Consider the following 21,443-nt stretch of genomic DNA (forward strand, 5'->3'; position numbering starts at 1 on the left):
ATTGAAGGAACTATGCCATTAAATAATATTTTCCAGTTTATAGAAATAATTGTTCTTGTTTTAATAATGCTAAGTAGTTTTCACAAAATGCTATAATTTCATTTACAGCCAATAGATGAAAACAGAATGCTACTAATAACTTCCAGGTTGAATAGAATTGTTGTGATTCTTAAGGTAAGAATCAGTTGTTTTGTTTTCTTAAATTTTTAAACTATTTTCCATATTTTGAAAGCATTTAATATTTATTTTTTGTTATTTGTTTTTTTATGTGCTATCTAATATTTTGTTAAATTAACTTACAGCTTTTGGTAGATCAAATTGTCATTCTAGAAACAATGGCACCGTTAGATTTTATGGAGTTCAGGTAATGCTCGTACTTCTTATACTTTGAGTGGGAATATCTGTAGCTGTTTTTTAAATGGTTGTAAAGCAAATGAATATCTTTTTATACATTTCGTGTTCGGATTACTCATCGTGTCGATTGGCCAAAATAGAAACTTAACTTTGAAGTACTGAACCATATTGAAAAGAATAGTCGGTTCCATTAAAAATATATTGAGGCTTCTTTATTCTTTTTATGTTTAGAATTTAATAACACTAACAAATTTAAACACTCAAATTATGTATCAGCACTAGGCTAATACCTACCATTCAAATCCTTTAAATTTAATTTAATTTAATTTAATTTAATTTAATTTAATTTAATTTAATTTAATTTAATTTAATTTAATTTAATTTAATTTAATTTAATTTAATTTAATTTAATTTAATTTAATTTAATTTAATTTAATTTAATTTTAGTTAAATTATTAAAACTAGAATTTAATAATTTAAATTTAACTTTTTAAATTTAAATTTAATTAATTAATTTAATTTAAATTTAAATTAATTAAATAATTAATTTTAAATTTTAAATTAACTTTAAATTTTAAATTTTAATTTTATTTTAAATTTTAAGTTTTAAGTTCTAAATTTTAAATTTTGAATTTAATTTAATTAAGGTATAGGAAGTTAAAAAAGAGAAAATTTTTTTAATGCGTTTATATTTTTTGGAGAAAAATAGGAAAAATAATCTATAAAGAATCTTTGTTTAGCTAAAATCTGGGGGAAACATGCTGTTAGTTTCGTTATATTTAAAAAATTGCATTCTCTCTCAATCACTTCTGTATTTTTATCTCTTTATCATAGAATAATCATAACTGGGACATGGCTGTTATAATTATAACTGCTGAGTGAGTAAAACAAAAATTAAAAATCAACATTAACTACTTAATCTATTGACGGATGACAAACAACCTTCAAATTGAATATTCTTGAAGTCCACTGGGTTATGAACATCAATAACCAATGCCATTTAACTATAAGGTCGCTAACTATGCCTTCAACTATCAAGTCACGCTGCAAAAATCCTGGAGGACGTTTTCTTTTCTTTTTTTGTGCTCCATTTCAATCTAAATTAAGTGATAAAAAGACTTTCAAGATAGTTGTTTTCTTTGATGATTCCAAATGTTATTGATTTGATGCTGCAGACTCTGAAGATAAAAAGTCACAAACATAAAAAAGAGAATATATTAAGGATTTTTACATCTTGTAATGGAATAAATCAAAATCCTTCATTGTGCAACGATTTATAAGATAAAGTTAACAAAAGTTTAACAGTTTTCTTAAATGGCTTTTACTGTTTTGAAGGCTGAACAGCATTACCAGATGCACTTGCAGTTTTGAAATTAAGAAGGAAAATAAAATTTACCGGATTATATGTAAGCACTTCTCAAAAAGTATCAACAAAAACGTTTACAGCAGCTAATTTTGAATTATTTTAAGTGTAGCGTGTCTGCCACTACAAAAATACAATTTCAATTCACTAGTATATAAGACATGTTAACTCGATTCTGTGGTAGGGTACCTTTTCATAAATGACGGTTGACATTGTCGTTAGCTACTAATCCCACATTGGTGACCCAGACGTGATGTGAACACGTCTACCTTGGCAGTAGCGCCCACTTCGATATGTATACGCCTACATCAACAGTAACGCCTACTTCGTTGGATGGTTCACATTGAATAGTTGACATGCTACTTGTGACTGCAACATTATCCACCTCCTTAAACTGTTGCTACTCAGTCTCGTATCGATCACACACAACATTAGCTTGCATACACTCGACTGCTAATGGCAACACAGGGAGCAACCACGACCAATCAGCATTCAAAAGTACGGTGATCTTAATACAGCTCTCCCGGCATCTCACAAAAAACAGCAATGAATCAACTAGTGGTACCAGTTCATCGAATTCTATCACGGATATAATTCTGGTGGGGGAGTACTGTAGCTCATCTACCACTACAAAAATACAATTTCAATTCCTAGTATATAAGACATGTTAACTCGATTCTGTGGTAGGGTACCTTTTCATAGATGACGGTTGACATTGTCGTTAGATACTAACCCCACATTAATGTAATAAATAATAACTTTTTTTTTAATAAAGTTAACGCTATTATAACTTTCTCGTTGACTTTCAGGGCACCAGATTATGTAAAACAATAAATTTATGGAAAAAATTGTTGTCGTGTATGTTAAATTTTTTGGACAATCCAATATTTCATGCGTAAGAAAATAACATTTTATTACAGATATGTTTCCTAAAAACAGTTAGAAAAAAATACTTGAATAAATATTTAAAAAAAATTAAGAATATATTATTTTTATTTTAATCTATTTTTTGTTAAAATAATAGCTCGGTTGTGTACGTTATTTTTTGGCAATAAAACACTAAATTGCATTTTCTATAAATCGTCTATGCAGTATAGTAATGTTTCAGATCTATTGCTTCCATTTGTTTAGGATATTATCAGATATCCATCCAATTAAAACTTTATAATCTTATTTTTATTTGATAGAATTTAGACGCAATTTCAAAAGACGTTACTTTGACTCACAGTGTTTAAAATGGGCCATTATGTTCAGAGAAAAAATACTTTAATTGTATTTATAGAAACCTTTGAGAAAATTTATGCTAATTCTTGTCACTAGACGCAAATGTACATTTACTCTAAAATTTTTACATTGAATTAGTTTTAAACTTAACTGTTGTCAGAGCATTAAGTTTTATCTGTGCTTATGCATCTACCTTTTCATAACTGCCAAAATGTAATTGCTGACAGAAGGACGGCATTGGGCATAGGTTACAGTCGTAGTGTCGATGCAGCAGATGTATGGATGGATGCTAATGCATGTAAGGATGGAACTGGATTAACAATGGGAGGAGTATAACGTGACAATGTATTGTAAAGTATGTAGCAGAAACTGGGTGAGGGTCTTTATTTTTCTATGTATCATCCTCATTTGTACATCTTATACTTGGAAATAAACGGTATTTGAAATTGTATGAATCATTTTTAGGCTGAAATTCTGTTAAATTACTTTACTGAATAGTTATAACACATCTGGTTTAAAAAAAAAGCAGAATTTATGATGATGTTCGTCACACATTCTATAATTCTGGTAAATGAAACCAAAATACATGGTAAATGATCGTTTATTTTGTAATTTTTCCTTTTATATGGTAACGGTTAACCGGATATTCTGGTTTTCAAAGCTATAGTTCTTATTACCACACATTTAGAGAAAATACAAAACTGAAAGGTAAATTTAACTGAGTAAATAGTTTTCATGCCAAACTTCTAATGTATTGTTGTAAAATTACCACATTTTCTACATTCCTAAGTTTTATCTCATGTTATGAAAATCTATTTTATTGTTAATTTTACCAAAATCATTACCAAAGCGCATCGGTTTTGTGTTTCTGTAGAGTAACGCCGAAGATTTATAATATTCTGGTAGATTCGACCGTAATTTTTTTCTCAATGTAGCTTAGTTAATAATATAGATACATACACTGAAGAGCCAAAAAAACTGGTATACCTGCCTAATATCGTGTAGTGCCCCTGCGAGCACGCAGAAGTGCCGCAACACAACGAGGCATGGATTCGATCAATGTGTGAAGTAGTGCTGGAGATAATTGACACCATGAATCCTGCAGGGCTGTCCATAAACCAGTGGGAGTAAGAGGGGGTGGGGATATCTTCCGAACATCAGGTTGCAAGGCATCCCAAATATGTTCAATAATGTTCATGTCTGGGGATTTTGGTGGCCAGCGGAAGTGTCTAAATTCAGAAGAGTGCTCTTGGATACCCTCCCAGACATGAACATTATTGAACATATTCAACCTGATGTTCAGAAGATATACCAACCCCCTCTTACTCCCACTGGTTTATGGACAGCCCTGCAAGATTCATGGTGTCAATTATCTCCAGCACTACTTCACAATCCATGTCACGTCGTGTTGCGGCACTTCTGCGTGCTCGCGGGGGCCCTACACGATATTAGGCAGGTATACCAGTTTTTTGGCTCTTTAGTGTAATTTAATTTTATAAGGTACAACATTATGGTAATATATATTTGTTGATGAACTCAATTAAGAAACATGAAATGAAGTGCTATAAATATGAAATGTAATTTTATAAAAATTTTTTTAGACACTTTTTATCCCCGGCATCTGGTTTCCAGAGTGTGCAATTTCGAGTAATAGAAAATATGTTGGGAGTAAGAAATGTAAGTATAGAAATAGGTAAAAGTTTAGTAGTAATTTGTTTCAGAATTTCGCAAACACCCTCTCAATTTTTAAAAGGCTGCAGACATAATTATAAAAATAATAAGTCAAACTAGTAAAGTGTCGTTATAAGACTGCTAGACACCATTTTTATAATTATAGCTCCAGCTATTCGTCAAGTGAGAGTTACAGACCTTAACGGACAGGCTATGTATTTAAATAAAGTAGATATGTGGTTTATAATTCACTGTTTTTTGCCATGGTGTAATCTGACTGCTCAATATAAAGTGCATTTCTCTTTTTTTGTCTTAAATTTTAAAGGAAAAGGAGAAAAAAACACGCATTTAAAAACTCGAATTTAAAAACACGAATATCAAAAACTTAACCTCATGTCTGCCGAACGTACACTAATTCACTTGACATTTCCTTACTCGTTCTTGGTAACTTCAGCAATTTTTTTCGATACTTTTTATGCACGTATCAGTTTTATTATTCTACACTAACTGAAATAGTGTTCATCTGATGATACGTGACATCCTTCTTTATCTGGATCAAATAAATATATAAAAAATAAATAAAGGGAAGTAAGATTTAAAAGAAGTAAAAACATTACAAAAATATTTAACTTTTTGTAAAAAAAAATAAATGAGTAAAAAATTAAAAAAAAAAGAAAATTATAAAAATAACTAATAATAACTAATCTCGTCATCAGCAAAAATAGTTCTTTCGAATATTGTACTAAAATAGCCGGTTTTTTAAATAAAATTTCATCTTTTTTTTTTTAAATATATTATATAAATTGTTGTTTGTTATTTTTTACTTATTATTCCCCCTCCCCTTTTTTTTCTTCATATGTCTATAATTTTTCTTTGTTTTATTCTTCATTTTGAACTTATATATATATATATATATATATATATATATATATATATATATATATATATATATATATATATATATATATATATATATATATATATATATATATATATATATATATATATATCTGTTTTTACATGTTATTTTTACTTATTTGTACTTTTTGCGATCTATTTCATTTGTTGTTATTTTTTGAAAAAAATTTTTGAGTGCTCCTCACACTATTATTAATTTATTTAGCTTTGGCTTTATTGATACAATATTAGAAAGCACTCTGTTTTGCGGATATAATCGTGTGGGCTGAAGAAAAGATTATATCCTTTTTTTTTCCGGTTTTTTAATTAACATTTCATGATTTTTTTTTTTAAATTTTTTTTTTTAATTTATTATTATTATTATTTTTAATAAACTGTTGTTTGTTATTTTTTACTTATTATTTCCCCCCCCCTTTTTCATATGTCTATTATTTTTCTTTGTTTTATTCTTCGTTATGAACTTATATATGTATATAGATATAGATATATATAATGTTAACTAATTACAGCCAAGTACATTTATAATAATATAAAAAAAATCTTCATTTTACTGTACCTACAGTAAAGACAATATTCAATTACATTGTAACTCAAAGTTTAAAAATAACACAATTGGTACAAGGTATCAAAGCTAATTAGATATTAAGTTTCATATTTCACTAAAATACTCCTTAAAACTCAGTTAAAGAGATTAAATGGCCTCAAATACGTGGGTTTTTGAGTTGTAATTCTATAATGTATAATAGAAATTGTCTATAACTCTTTTAAACCTTTTTATATGTATTATACTACTCCATAATAAGGAAAGTAATATTAGTCATGATGTGAGCCCATTGATCAAACGAATAACAAGTTATTTTTAGACTGAAATTGAAAATGAAGTAAAAGTGAAAAAGAATTGTAGAATTTTTTTTATAATAGTCCAATGTTGTATAGTAGAATATTATAATAATAGAATGTTTTATAATGGTGGTATGAACATAGCCGCAAAACATTACGCTTCTTCTTGTGGAGAATAATTTTATAGTGATAGCACTATTGATGCTTCAGTATTTAATTATTGATTTCATAAATATATTTTAAAATCATTTCGGCTATTTATAACACTTAAATATCTCAAATATAAAGGGAGTAACGAAACTAATACAGTCGGATCCCGTTTTAGCGAATTCCATGGGACCGAAGCTATTTCTACGCAATAATGAAAATTCGTTATACCAATATTACGAATTTTCAACATAAACAAATATTATTTCGTAACATTGGGATTACTATTCGTATGAAAAATCAATTTACAGTTTTGATATTATATTTTTAATCTAGATTTGGGAAAATATCAATGTAATATTAAAAGAGCGCACAAAACTAATGTAAACAATGAATTTATTAACACTTACTAACTAGGCAGATACATAATCAGTAATTTTTTTCTGAACAAATGATTTAGAACCAGTAGAAATTAAAAATTTTTCCAAATTATGCACATGTTCAAACAAAGTATCTGAAAAGTTTTTTTGTGCCGATAAATATCTCTTTACAGCTTCCAAATTGGCCAAGGCTTGTGAAGCTGTAGGTACATTGTTTTCTTCTGGACATTCTTCATCATCGCTGCTGTCCGAAAGTGATTTTTGTTTGTTTTCTTGAATCATACGTACAATATCATTGTCTGTCAATGCTTCGCATGTTCTAGCATCATCATCTGCAGTCAGAAAATCGTCAAGACTGACTTCGTTTGGCACTGATGTTTCTTTTGTCACATGTTCCCATAAAGGCTGCAAATCGATGATGACATCATTAATTTCATCGACTGTTTCATTGTCAATTCCCGAGATTAAATTTGCTTTCTTCCATCCATTACAGATGACTTTTTGGCTAATGTCTTTCCATGCTCCAGCAATCATATCCATTGCTTGCTTTACATCTGGTTTCGTAATTGCTTCTTTGTTTCCGATTTGCACAAGCATACGCCTCAGAAGTTGTGTTCGATACTTCCCCTTTACCACTTTAATTATACACTGGTCAAGAGGTTGTAAAATTGACGTACAATTAGGAGGAAAGTATTCGACGTGAATACATTCCAATTTTGGTGGCTCATTGTGGGGTGAACAATTAATAATAAGCAGAATTTTTCTTTTCTTACGTTTCATATCTTCATCAAACTTAACCAACCACTCATTAAATATTCCAGTCGTCATCCACGCTTTGCGGCTAGATCTATAATCACAAGGTAGTGAATTTACATTTTTTAGGCACCTAGGTTTGGCAGATTTGCCGATAACCATAACTTTTCTCCTTTCAGTGCCTGACATATTGCAGCAAAACAAAGCAGTTAAACGCAGTTTTGAATTTTTGCCTCCAATGCATTTATCCTTTTTAAATGCCAAAGTTTTGTTTGGTAACAACTGGAAAAAAATTCCCGCTTCGTCTGCGTTGAAAACATCAGAAGGATCATAAGACCTAATTGCATCCGATATTTTTTCTGATTTCCAGTCATTCACAGCTTTTAAATCAACAGAGTTAGCTTCACCACAAATTTGCTTTGCAACAATACCATAACGTTCCTTTAATCGATTCAACCAACCAGCACTTGCTTGAAAATTTTCGTTTCCAAAAGTTCTTGCAAATTCTAAAGCCTTTTCACGAATGAGGGGCCCGGAAATTGGAATGTTTCGGGAGCGAATATCCTGGAACCATGTAAAAACAGCTGCATCTACATGAAAAAGATACTACTGAAAGTCGTATCTTTTTTCTATGTGATCCGATCAATGCTGATTGCACTTGCTGTTCCAACTTCGTTCGATTTTTTAAAAAAGTAGATAGAGTAGATGGGGATAGTCCATACTTTGTCGCAACGTCAGCTTTTTTTTATCCCATGATCAACTTCTGAAATAATTTCCAGTTTTTCCTTAATGGAAAATTGTTTACGCTTTCGACCACTCATTATGCTTAAGAAGGAAAACAAAATGCTTGCAAACGTTGAAAGCAGACAAACTGATTTAACTAACCTTCTCCTATTGAAGTTGCACACCACTCTGGTAATTTTCTGAAACTTGTTTACACCCCTTTTACACCTTGAGTTCTTAGAACAGCTCTCTCCCCCCCCCCATTTAGATTGTTGTAATTCAAGGAAGGAATTGTTCTGCTAAGGGTGGTCACTTCTAATCTATCATTCTTGACAAGCCCTTTCAATTGAATAGAATTCCCTCTTTTAAAAGCATGTGTATTTTGACTTCTTAAAACATGAATGAATCAATGCAAGGGTCAACTCAGGGTGGTCTCTTTCCAGTGATTCTTTTTTTGACAGGTTTTTCACATTTGAAACTTATTAGTATTTTAAGGGTGATAAAACATTTCATTTCTGAGAACATTTTTGAAGAAATGTGTCTTGTTCATCAAAGAAAATAAGACCTGGTGTTCATTTTCGCCTTCGCTAAATCGGATAATTGATTTCGTAATATCGGTATTTTTTATACATTGTTCACATGGAAATACATTTGGGGATTCGGAAAACATTCGTTACTTTGAAATTTTCGCTATTTCGAATTTCGCAAACACAACTGTAAGGGAAGACAGATCTTGACAAAAACCAACAACTTAATGGCCACAATGTGGTGTTGGAAAACAAAGGACAAGCAGAGAGATGGTGCCTGTTTGGTGAAATGACCTAGACAATGCCTTTCCGAGGGATGGATTCGCCACGGTCTCTTGGCCTCCCAGATATTCCGGTCATGCCAAGTTCTCCTTTCCTCAAATTATATTTAAGAGAAGCTTAAGAAACCCAAGGACTTTTTTGTTTCTCTCAGCAGAATGGCAGGTAAAATGTTAAAGGAATGCCAGGATTTTTCTAGCATCTGCATGATTCCTTCAGTCACTAAATCGAAGCTTATATTGCAGTGGGTAGTTTGTTAATTGAACATTTGTTCAAAACTTTTTAATCAAAAATAAAAATTCCTAGTTCTTAATTGTTTTCTCCATTTTAACCAAGTTTTCCACCTCTTACGACTTTTTCTTTTAAACCTTATATTATGTTGTGAAAGTTGTTCTTGTAAATTTTATAACCCTTAACAATTCTGACATTAGTTTAATTAGAGTCTGTAAACATAAGAAGCATGATAATCATGCTCTTATTGTTTTTTAAAAGATAGTAAAAATAGAAAGGAAAAATATTTATAATGAATTAAAAAATTTAATTATTTTTTTTAATCTCTGGAAGCAATTCCTTCCCAAAATGTTCCAAAAGTTGGCAACTATGTCTCAAAGATTATTCAGTAGTAAAAATGATGTAGTAAATGAGTAGTGACAATGATTTGTCACATCATCAAAAAATCATATCACCATATCAGTATCGATTAATTTTTCCTTTCCATTTAAATTAGGAGAATAGAGTAAATTTCAGCAAGGACAAATACATATCAGTTTTCAAAGATCCCAAGTCCATCAATAAAATAGTGAAATCAGAAGATGAAGCATCTTTATGTGATCTAATTCAGGTGAGGACAATTTTAAAATATATTTTATAAAAAAGGTTTAGGCGTTGAACTTGACGTTCGATATTCTTTTGCTGAGCAAAAATTACAAATCTAAAATTATACAAGTATGTAGAAAAATGTACATGCAGTTCGATGGAATGAAACAAATTAACGTTCGATTGAGAATACTTAATTTATAAATTTGAGTTGAGATTCGGGGTGTTGATACATGTAGGAAAAAAATGTCGTACTACAGATCATAGGAAGGAAACTATAGAGTTGCAATTTGAAATGCTATAAGGGTCATTTTTGTTTATGTACTTTACGTGAGGTTTTTTTTCTTTTTCGAAATTCCAATTTGTTCGAAAATTATTAAATTTTTAAGTGATTTTTGCAAATTTTTCCAGTTTTTTTGCTTTACGTTACATTTCATTTTGTTGCGAAGAAACTAATTGGAAACTTGTAATACGTAGAAACTTGAGACTATACTTAGAAACTAAAAATTAAGAAGGAGTGTAGAAAAGTGTACAATCAGTTTGATTTAATACTCAATTTTAAGATGTGGTTACAAGTTCTGAAATTTTCACCTACTCAACTAATAAAAACTAAAAACTGAACTAATAAAAGCTAAAACGCAACGAAAATAATAATAATAATTATATTTTTATATCCGTGTTTGAACATCCGACCCAGTTTTGGGTTAAGGACTACTAATGTTCAACTCCGTAGCCTTATAATTTTGAACCATTCTAGAAGACAAAGAAACTCTTGGATCAATACTCCCAGAGGTATGATTTGTTATGGGAACATGTAGGACTTTGTGACTCGACGGATTTAACGTGCATCAGTGACTATTTACTACACGGGGAGTCATCGGGCGGTAGGGATCGAGCCCACGAACTCTTGGCCGTGGGCCAAGTGCACTACCAACCAGGCTATCCCAGCCACAAAGAGATAAAATTTGACGTGCTGAAAGGGATATGAACTTATTGCGAATTTTTGTTTTTTCGAAATTCTCATTTGTTTGAAAATTATTGTAACTTTAATGGCCTTATCAATGAATTTTTTGAAAAATTGTTTTGCTTTAAGTGATAATTATTTATATAGTGCTGTAAAAAAATTTATCTACCTCGAGATCGTCATTATATAAGCTCGCGCTTCGCTTAATTTAAAAAGTAATGAAAAGAAACAAATTAAATAGAAATAAGTGAAAGAAATTCGATGTTGCCAGATATAAATCTTAATATTTATATAATTTAAAAGAAGAAAAAAACTTTCAAGTCTCAAGAAATATTTATAATTAGACCCAGTTTCAATTGCTATTCGCGATCGCAACGCTCGAGTACGCCCTCTATCGGGAGCCTGTAAATATCAGACATTAATTTATCACGTTTTCATTCAGTTCCATCAAACCCATCGGCCATGACGGACGCCATTTTCTTAGCAGCAAATAAAAATCAAAATTTCCCTAAGGAACAGCTAAAGAACTTGAAAAAACTAACCAGAACATGCCAAACATTGAAGCAGAACACGCCAAGCATTTGAAGAACAATTTCTCAATAATTTTTACCTTTCTATTACCAACAACATAACTTACAATTTCATGATCACTTGCTGTTACAGATGTGTATATTACGGTAAAATAATTTTTTCTGTCTTCAATTCATTACAAATTAAAATGAAGTCAACATTGCTTTCGTCATTCCAATAAAGAAATGGGAATTCAGAACGTCAAGAACTGCAATAGTTATAGAATTCTTCTTTGTTATAGAACAGTATATATTTCTGTATCATTATAATTCGGAAAACAACAATAAAGAATCAACCAAATTACTTGAAATAGTGTCATTTGTGCTGATGATTAATAATTTTTTTTTATCGTTTTCTTGGTAAGTATTTCTTAGTTTTGAAAGAATAGATAATTTCAACTAGAATTCAGCTGTTCTGTTTTTAAGCTACATATTCAAATTCATATCGAGATCTTACAATTATAAAATTTTGATGTGTGGTATGTTATCTAAAAGTAATAAAGGGATAATCTATGCACATATTATTTGAAAATAAAACTTTCAAACGAAGAACATTTCATTTGGAACTCTACGGATTTATAAAGAAGGTAAGTGTTATGATTTTTATAATAAAAAATTAGCCTGTAAAACTTTCTTTTCTTATTTGATGATAGTTCTTTACAGAATGGTTTCTTACGTCTGATTAAGGACTATAAGAATATTAAGAAAAGAAACTATATGAAAGTTTTTATTTCAATGTAAAGAATTCTTAAAATCGTTTTTTATCCTAAGAATTCTTTATTTTCCGTTTTATAGTGTTTTGATAAAAATTGTTCTCAAAATACTTTTTTTGAAAACATAAATGGTATAACATTATGTGTTTATTTATACTTCTTGCATATTCTAATGTTTCAAGTAATATGATTCAGAAAAGTATGAATAAAAATTCGGTAATGTATTAACGCCACAGCTGCTACAGATTTGGCTGTTTTTAAGTGCCGCCAATCTACACCTAAAATTTTTGTGACAAATCATAAAATGAAACACTTTATTTAAAATCAAAGTAGTTTATCGGATTTCGGTGGACAATGGGCAAAATATTTCGTTCCAGAAAAAATAAAATTGCATCTTGTTCTATTTTTGGCAAATCCCAAAGACGCATTTTCGTATCACTAAAAATGGTAACAAAAATCGAAGAACAAATCATTTTGGAATTCTTCTGATTTATAAAGCAGGTAAGTGTTAATTTTTATAAAATAAAAATTTTACTTTTAAGTAGTCTTTTTCTTGATGATAGTTTTCTATAGAATGGTTTTCTACGTCTGATTATGAATCAAAAAAGAAAAACATGAAAGTTGTTTATTTTAATATAAGGAATTTTTAGAATTGTTTTTTTTTGTTTTGTATAGTAAGCATTCTTTACTTTACGTTTTTCAGTTTCTAAATAATGATTTTTATTAAAACTCAAAATTTTTTGATAAAATTACCTGTCAAAAAACTTTATTTACAAAATTAAATTACATAAAATTATGAAGCTTATGTATACTTTTTGCTTATTTTAATGTTTGAAGTAATATGATTCTTAAAACTATGGAATGTAAAGTTTAAATAGGCCTTTCAGGTCATATCATTAAATTTAGTAAAACTATTTCTCAGGCATTATGTTTTAACTCTAATAAGAAGATACATATTTTTTTCTGTTTATTTACAAATATTTTTCAGATGTGTTTTGGATGTTCCTTCTTTAAAAAAAAAGAGATACCATCTTGTTTTCGGTTGTATAAGAAAGGATATTAAACATTTTTCTTTTTTAAATTTAATTAGCCACGATAAAAAAGGAACGTTACAATGCTACACGCTACATTAAAGACGTCTCCGGAGTAACTGAATGATGGTTCATATAGAAATCGCAGGTATGCGTCTCATACAACAACGCCCCCTATAGTTCGTTGCGATCGCGAATACAATGCATCATTATCATTATAGGTTGTTAATAAGTATAATTACTTCTCTCTTATTACTTCTTATTTGATCACTGATTCTATATTTCGAAGTTTAAATATTTTAAGTACAATAGGCTATTTTCCAAATACAAGTAAATGCTACGATTAGCATATAAGCGAAATATTCTTACATACAATTATAATCTATCTATCTATATTATATAAAACGCTAATACGTACGTATGTATGTATGTATCAATAAAACCGATGATATTTCTTTTCTCGCGCTGGCAACAGTTTTCAGTTTTAATTGATTGGATTCGGCGCGCAAGGGCGCGTAGTGAGCAACCAGATAACAATAGCCAGAGTGAGCATTATCAGGTTGTTCAATTCAGATTCATGCACTAAAAACATGACAATATTTAATTTAAACTCAATTAGGAATTAATTAATTAATTGAAGTGAGAATGCTTTAAAAGGCCGCTGTTGAATTGATATTTTTCTACTGGGAGCTACCTAAACGTCTAAAAAACGTTTAAGTGTTTGTATTGAATGCATTGAATTTTTTTTATATTTCGCGTTTATTTATGCATTGAATTTTCACGCTTTAAAATGCAGAATATTAGCGAAGCAATATTTGATAATTTATTTTGCTAATATGTTTCTTATTTAGCTAATGTTTTGATTTTTTCACCATGTACAATCTAAATAGCTAATATACTTTTTTAAAAGCCAATAAGAACATTGGTAGAATTCTTCTACATAAGTACAATACTGTGTCTTTGATGATAAAATACTATGTCTTTGATGATAATATATTATGTCTTTGTGCTAGAACATTGTGTTCATTGGCGAGCGAGCGCAGCGAGCCATGGTTCACGGCGGGAACCACATAGGATTGCGTAGCAATTCTCGGGGGTTGGCGAGCGTTAGCGAGCAGGGAGCGGAGCCTCCTAGTTATTAAGAATTTTATGAACAAAATGATCATTTTTCTTTTTTGAACAAAGATGAAAACAAAAGAAAAAAGAAAAACAAAGTTGAAGAAGAGATTTTTATGCATTTATAAAAAAAATGTCTTCTCCATTTCAAGAAGAGATACACCAGGAAAAAAATATCATATGTACTTCTGTAGCTATTTGTTCATTAATTGAGATGAAGTTTTTCCATCGTATCTTCAAAAACTGCTGGTGCTATTTTGTTTTGAATCTCAAGGGAACTTTTACAGTTCACTAGTAGTGAAGTTTGATTTATCTTATCGCTTTATTGAAAAAAGTACTTAATATATTTATATTCTTATTCTTATTTGGCCTTTTCAGCACATGTTAAATTATTTAGTGTATAATGAATACTTTGACTAGCCAATATGAGTTGTAAAAACAAGAAAAAAGAAAAGATGTGTATGATGCTGAGATTGCGCAGAGATTCTTTGAAAAAATATATTCCATAGTAATTCTACCGGAAAATTTTTGTTTCGTTCTTTTTCTCCATTAATTTTTTTGCCTCAACCAATCACAGTCATATGTTGTAATGTGCTTGTCGTTTTATTTACTGTCATGCATTTTTTTCGTGATGTCTTAAATTTAAAGGTCATAACTTAAATCCATATTTTTTTTTTATAGAGATGGCTAGAGAGAACACCTGGATTAGAACCAAATGGATTCAATTTTTGGAAGAAATTTGGAGATTCGGTGTATGCTCAGATCGAGACTATACGGCTGCAAATGGAGGTATTTGTATTTTAATGATAATGGTAAAATGGTACAAAAATTTTTATAAAATTTCACGTATTTAAAACTTTATACAGATCTAGATATACATCTTAGTGGATAATATAGAGAAGTGGTTAAAAAATTTGGGAGTTAATAGATGGAGAAATGCAACATCTAGTAGATCTGTTGTTGTTGATTTACGTCGCACTAGAGCTGCACAATAGGCTATTGGCGGCGGTCTGGGAAACATCCCTGAGGATGATCCGAAGACATGCCATCACAATTTTGATCCTCTGCAGAGGGGATGGCACCCCCGCTTCGGTAGCCCAACGACCTGCACGCTAAGTAGAGCACTTTACGGTAGAACAGTTTAACGAGGACCAATACCGCACACCCTCGGTCCCGACGCAGACTGATCCAAGTGGGTCACCCATCCGCACACTGACCGTAGCCAGTGATGCTTGACTTCGGTGATCTGATGAGAACCGTGTCTTAACGATCAGTCCACTGCGGGACTAATAGATCTAAAGGGAGTCTAGTAGATCTAAATGGGGTAAACTATATGATTGGTCGATAACAGGCTGTAGTGCCTTAGAAGAAGAAAATATAAATCTTTGACAGTTTAAGGAAAGACAATATGCACTTATTATTTAATGATTTATAGAAATGGTTAGAGAGAACACCTGGATTAGAACCAAATGGATTTCATTTTTGGAAAAAACTTAGAGAATCATTGTATGTTTAGTTAGAGAATATAAGGTTGAAAATGGAGGTATTTGTATTTTAATGATGATGGTAAAACGGTATCATAATTTGTAAAATTTCACGTATTTAAAATTTCGTAATAGATTTAACTTTAAGTGGATAGTATAGAAAAGTGGTTAAAGGACTTGTGAGTTAATAGATGGAGAAATATAGCATCGGACAGATCTAAATGGGGTTAACTAATTGATTGGTCAGTAACCGGCTGTAGTGCTTAAGAGGAAGAAAATATAAATCTGTGATAGTTTGAGGAAAGATAGTACGCATTTATTATTTAATAGTGATTATCATTCAATACTTAATTATCTGTAATTATTTAATAGCAATTTTCACTTAATATTTTTTATGAATCACTCTCTGAAGAGTTTTTAATACAGTAAGCAAATTGAAGACGAAAAAGATTGAAAATGTCGATGAATATCGATGAAGAAGAGAATAGAGTTTTTAATACAGTAAGCAAATTGAAGACGAAAAAGATTGAAAATGTCGATGAATATCGATGAAGAAGAGAATAAGGCTTATGGCAAACTTCAGTAAATCATTGAACCAGCTTGAAACTTTTTTTACTTATTTAAGTAAAAAAAGTTTTAAAGCCCTTAATTTGTAGTAGGGTGAAGCTTGACTAAATTTTTATGATTCTTTTTATGGATTTGTTTTACTATAAAAGCATAGATTCAGTTTAGAAATGCTGTTATAGTTTTACGCTTAACCAAACTTACTAGATTATTAATTTTTGATTGCATCAAAGCCAAAAATAATTAAATTCACATCAATAATTAAATTTCTCTTTTTGTAATAAAACAGGAAACATGGAAAAATGGAAGACATTAAGAATCTATCTATTTTAATTCGTGTGTCTATCTATTTTAATTTGTCCTGATGCACACATGAGGACTCGAAACTAGCCAATTCCATTTAATTAGCTTTATAAGTTTTTTTTAATATTATTCATAAATTATTTTGCTAACAATTGATACAGTTATTTAATTGCAATTTCAATCTAAGTAGTTATTTAAATTTATTTTTTCTATTTCAGGACGAAACTAATATGAAAATAAAAGCGGATTTAGAAAATGAGTATAAACAGAAAAAGGTATGAAAATATTTTCAAAATTCTTCGTAATTAAACCATGTTTTACTGCTGCACTGAATCATAGTTTTTCTTTTATTATTTTAGAGTACATTTGATAGCCTATTCGACGTAGAAAAACACGAAGCTTTAGTATCTAGAGGTAAATATTTCAGAAATATTGAATTTAAATACATAACTAAATGCACAAAATAAATGGAATTAGCATTGAATAGAAATGTACAGACTTATAAATCTTTCACAAATTACTGAATTGGATAGTAAACAGACGATTTGAATAATCATTTCAGCCAATTGTTCTGAATAACCATTTTGACACTCTTCCCCTTCACACTTTGATTATATTGATTCAAATCAGTTCATTTCATTTTGGTGAGAGGGTGCTGAATTATTAATTACAATAGAAAAGATTTGAATAAGTTTATATCGATCATACGAAATGCAAACTAATCGATTTCTAAATTGATTAATTTTGAGGAGCTAATTTAAATCATTTTAAGAGATTTGCATCAAGCGTTTAGAATAATTAAATCAAACAAATTCCTTATTTTCAATTAATGGTTTTAGCTTCAAATCTGTCGATTTTTAGCAATGATTTAATTTAAATTGTCCTCAAAATACGAAAAATAAGAAATCTATCCATTTCTTGTAAAGGTTAATAGCTTGTATCTGCTAGAAAAGAAGAAAAAAAGGATAAATCCTTTTTTAATCGGGAATCATTAAAAAAAACCTTGAGGAAAGAAACAGATAACTTATTCATTTTATTCAAGGAGTTCGTAATCACTTTAATCTAGATCGTAACTTTTTACGAGACTAGAATATGTTATTTATCAGTCATACAAATAAAACTAATAAATGTAAAATTGAATGAAAGGTGGTTTGCTCATAATGACTTTTTTATAAACACGTTTTACGTCGCGAAAGAATTAATTGACACAATAAAGGTTATCTTATTTTTGTAGCTACATGAAACAGTTTACTTTAAGATTTGCATAATTGATTATTCTGTAACAATTCACAGATCTGGTTCGATTGGAACATAGCAGAACTAATTATGGGACTTACATTGACTACAGTATTTACAGTAAATAGTATGCAGAAATCCTACAGTATTTTGGGATAAAACAAAAATCTATTGCAAAATTATTTTTAAAAAAATGAAAAATTTCTTTTGAAAATGTCCATTTTGAAGTTCTCACCCTAAAGTTGGATTTTAAGCAGCATGTACAGAGATTAAATTTAAAAAAATTGTCTTTCAAGAACGTGTTTTTCTAAAATTATAAATAAATATTCTATTTATTTTCGATCAAAATTATTGACATTCAAATACAACCAGTGTTACATTTCAAGCACCTAAAAAATTATTATTATTTTTCATTTCGAAAAATTTCTTTTTTCCCCCCATTTAAATAAAACAAAATCTTTTGGAATCAAAGAATCATTCTCAACTGGAAATATTTTTATAATCCTAAACAATGTAACGACCGAGTAATTCTTCAAATTTTTAAAAGGCAATGAACATAAAACACTTTCTGTGCTAAAGTTCCAAACACTGCTGTTACGTTTTACATTACGCATCAACCTTATGTAGTGTCTTTCTCTCTATTATATGAGAAATGCATAGTAAAATGTACAGGTCAATACAGTTATTTCTTTGTAGCCATAGAGGAGAGTGAAGTGTAAAGTTTTCTTGTCTAGCATTTGAAAATGAACTTAGTCAAGAAGAGTAGACATGCCGAGAGCGAGTGCTGGAAACGCTTCCTCTTTGCTTCAGAGTGCTTCATCGTTTCTTGTGTGATAGATGGCGATTACAGCATGTTTATGAAAGGTGGACTAATAGAAAAGTTTCCGAGATGAACACAGATTATTGCTAAATGACTGCACCCCAACAACATCGGTCAAGCCACTACGCCTGAATGGATTGATTGCTTCATTGAATCTGACTCCAGGCCTGCCATTATCAAGGATCAATCTTGGACTTCGGCATTATCTCAAAAAATATATTCGCCTTCAGACTATGAATTACAAGAGAGGGTGAGGTTGATCCATTAACGATCAACCTCTTTCAACATGACTGAAATTGATCTTCTTCTAGCAGGATAAAGATACTAGCGCTTTTGGCTATTACTTTTGAATACAACAAATTCCATTATACCTTTGTAGCGGTTGTTCAATTTTCATTGTGACTGCTCTATATATAAAAAAAATTAGATTGCAAACCCCCCCCCCAAAAAAAACCCGTGTATTTTTTAATTTTGCTTAAATTTTACTCCATTTTTTTAAATCAACATGGAGAACGCTAGCCATAACTGTATCTTGCAGTTGTAACTAATTTTATGGACTAACACTAGTTGTACTTAATCAGCGATGAAGGCATTGACCGAAGCTGAACCTTGAACAACTGTTATGAACTCCTAACAGTTTTAAAACATAACGCAACGTAATAATTTTATAAAAGCAGTCTTGATTCATTGCCTCTACCCAAAGAAAATAGTTATGTTACAATACTACATTGAGTTATTTAAGTTTGTTTTGATTTCGTGAACATGATTCACTTTGATTGAAAAGATAGATTCGTTATCATATTTCAATTTTAAAATCTGTTACTTTTCCTTTCAGGTGAAAGGAGATTCTCCCATGCAGCATTGCAAGGGGCTCTCATGATTTCGATGTACCGAGACCAACCCCGCTTCAACCAACCTTTTCATATTTTACAACTTTTAATGGACATTGACGCATACATCACAAAATGGAGATGTAAGTTCACTAAGTTAAATAAAAACTGACAAATTTTAATAATGCTATGGTGCCAGATTGATCTTGATAAGTGTCAAATTTTGGAATGATCTTGGCGTCTGTTGCTTCTTGAATCTTCATAGGGCTAAAACTGTCTTAATTGTAGTGGGATTTATAGTCCCAAGACTTTATAAACAACCTCCTAAGTAGTATGAGAGTTTGTTGTGCTACTTGTATTTGATTTTATAATTGCCGTTGAACACCCGACCCAATTTTGATTTTACGACAACCAATGTTCAACATCGTAGCCGTGTAGTTTTGAATCCGATCCAGAAAACGAGGGAAATCCTTGATCAAGTATTGAGATAAATTTGCCTTCGTGGAAGACTTTTTGATGGAACTAATCCACATTTGCGTTACGGGGCAAGAAAAACCATTAACAACTTCAATAGTTAGCCTCACGGCAAGGGGACTCTAACCCATGATCCATTTACTATTGAGAATATTTTACGCCAGTCGGTACGAGCCGGCTGCAGATATCTAATCGACAAGCCACAGCTGGGATTCGAACCCGTTTCACCTCATTGGGAGGCTAGCGCTCACCACTGCTAGTGTGACTTGCATTGCCATCAAAGGTGGTCACACCTTTATATAAAGCCTTCTGCGAGTGCATCATCATTTTCTGCTACATCATTTTCGGACTATTTTGCTGGGATGCCTATTAGCTCCAAATTATTTTTATCATTTGTAGGAGTTTTATGCATTTTTATATGAAATTTCTCTCTGTTAGTTTTCCTATTTCTAGAGACATTCTCAAAAGTGTGTTTGTTCCTTAGCAATTTTCCCCCATGTATTAAAAATGAAGAGCTTAAAATAAAGCATTTACTTTATTTTTTGTTTAACCCAAACATAAATTATGGTGAAAGCTGATTAAATGTACTTATTTATGATGTAAATTATAACTCAGGCTTTACAAATTATAACACAGACTTTTTTTATAATTTTAAAGATAATCATGTTTTGATGGTTCAGAGAATGATCGGCTCTCAACAACTAGGTACTGGTGGATCTTCAGGATATTGGTACCTCAGATCTACACTCAGGTAAAATCTACACCTTAGATCTCCTGTTATCCGTTAAAATAGTTATATCACTGTTTAATAGTAATATCACTGTTTAATACAATTAACAGTAGATGCATATTGTTTAATAAAATATGAACGAAACTTTAAGAAGTGATTGTAAATATTGGAATAATCAGGTTACATCAAAGTATGCTTGGCCGGAATAACGAGGCAAAGGGACAAGATCCCAAAAGCGGTGTTATTATATGCAACAAAAAAAAACGCATCAAGATTGATTTAATGTCAAAAACAAGCTCAGAGACGTGTGATTGCAGTCAGAGATTAAAACAGAGATCGACAGTACAACAATAGAGAACAGTTTGGTGAATATTCTGAATTAAAACTAAAACTAAACTCAGTGGCGCGAGAGCCCATAGAGGGCCAAGGCCTAGTACTGTGCCCATCTCAGTTTTCTTGACCTTGGGCTCTGGGGTGCAGGAGCAGATGTCCCGGTTAGGTGGTCGGCCGAAAGCGGAACCCCCAGTGTTTAGTTCCCAAGCATGCTTGGTACTCATTTATCTACCCACTGAAGGGATGAAAGGCTGAGTCAACGTTGCCCTGCCCGAGGATCG

The 21,443-nt window shown here is 30.7% G+C and overlaps 1 protein-coding gene across 1 annotated transcript in view; it reads left to right on the forward strand.

The window, feature by feature from the left end:
- Positions 1-21,443, forward strand: part of v (Tryptophan 2,3-dioxygenase vermilion) — a 54,807-nt gene that overhangs the window by 31,166 nt on the left and 2,198 nt on the right. Inside the window, exons 5-13 of the mRNA XM_087167604.1 lie at positions 109-174; positions 303-364; positions 4,543-4,618; positions 9,907-10,020; positions 15,070-15,177; positions 16,958-17,014; positions 17,099-17,153; positions 19,631-19,768; positions 20,757-20,850. Of these exons, the coding sequence (XP_087023730.1) occupies positions 109-174; positions 303-364; positions 4,543-4,618; positions 9,907-10,020; positions 15,070-15,177; positions 16,958-17,014; positions 17,099-17,153; positions 19,631-19,768; positions 20,757-20,850 (770 nt within the window). The remainder of the gene's footprint in view (positions 1-108; positions 175-302; positions 365-4,542; positions 4,619-9,906; positions 10,021-15,069; positions 15,178-16,957; positions 17,015-17,098; positions 17,154-19,630; positions 19,769-20,756; positions 20,851-21,443) is intronic.

This window comes from Parasteatoda tepidariorum, chromosome 7 (assembly GCF_982258835.1).
Source record: "Parasteatoda tepidariorum strain Cologne lab strain chromosome 7, Ptep-v5.0, whole genome shotgun sequence".
Taxonomy (NCBI): Eukaryota; Metazoa; Arthropoda; class Arachnida; order Araneae; family Theridiidae; genus Parasteatoda; species Parasteatoda tepidariorum.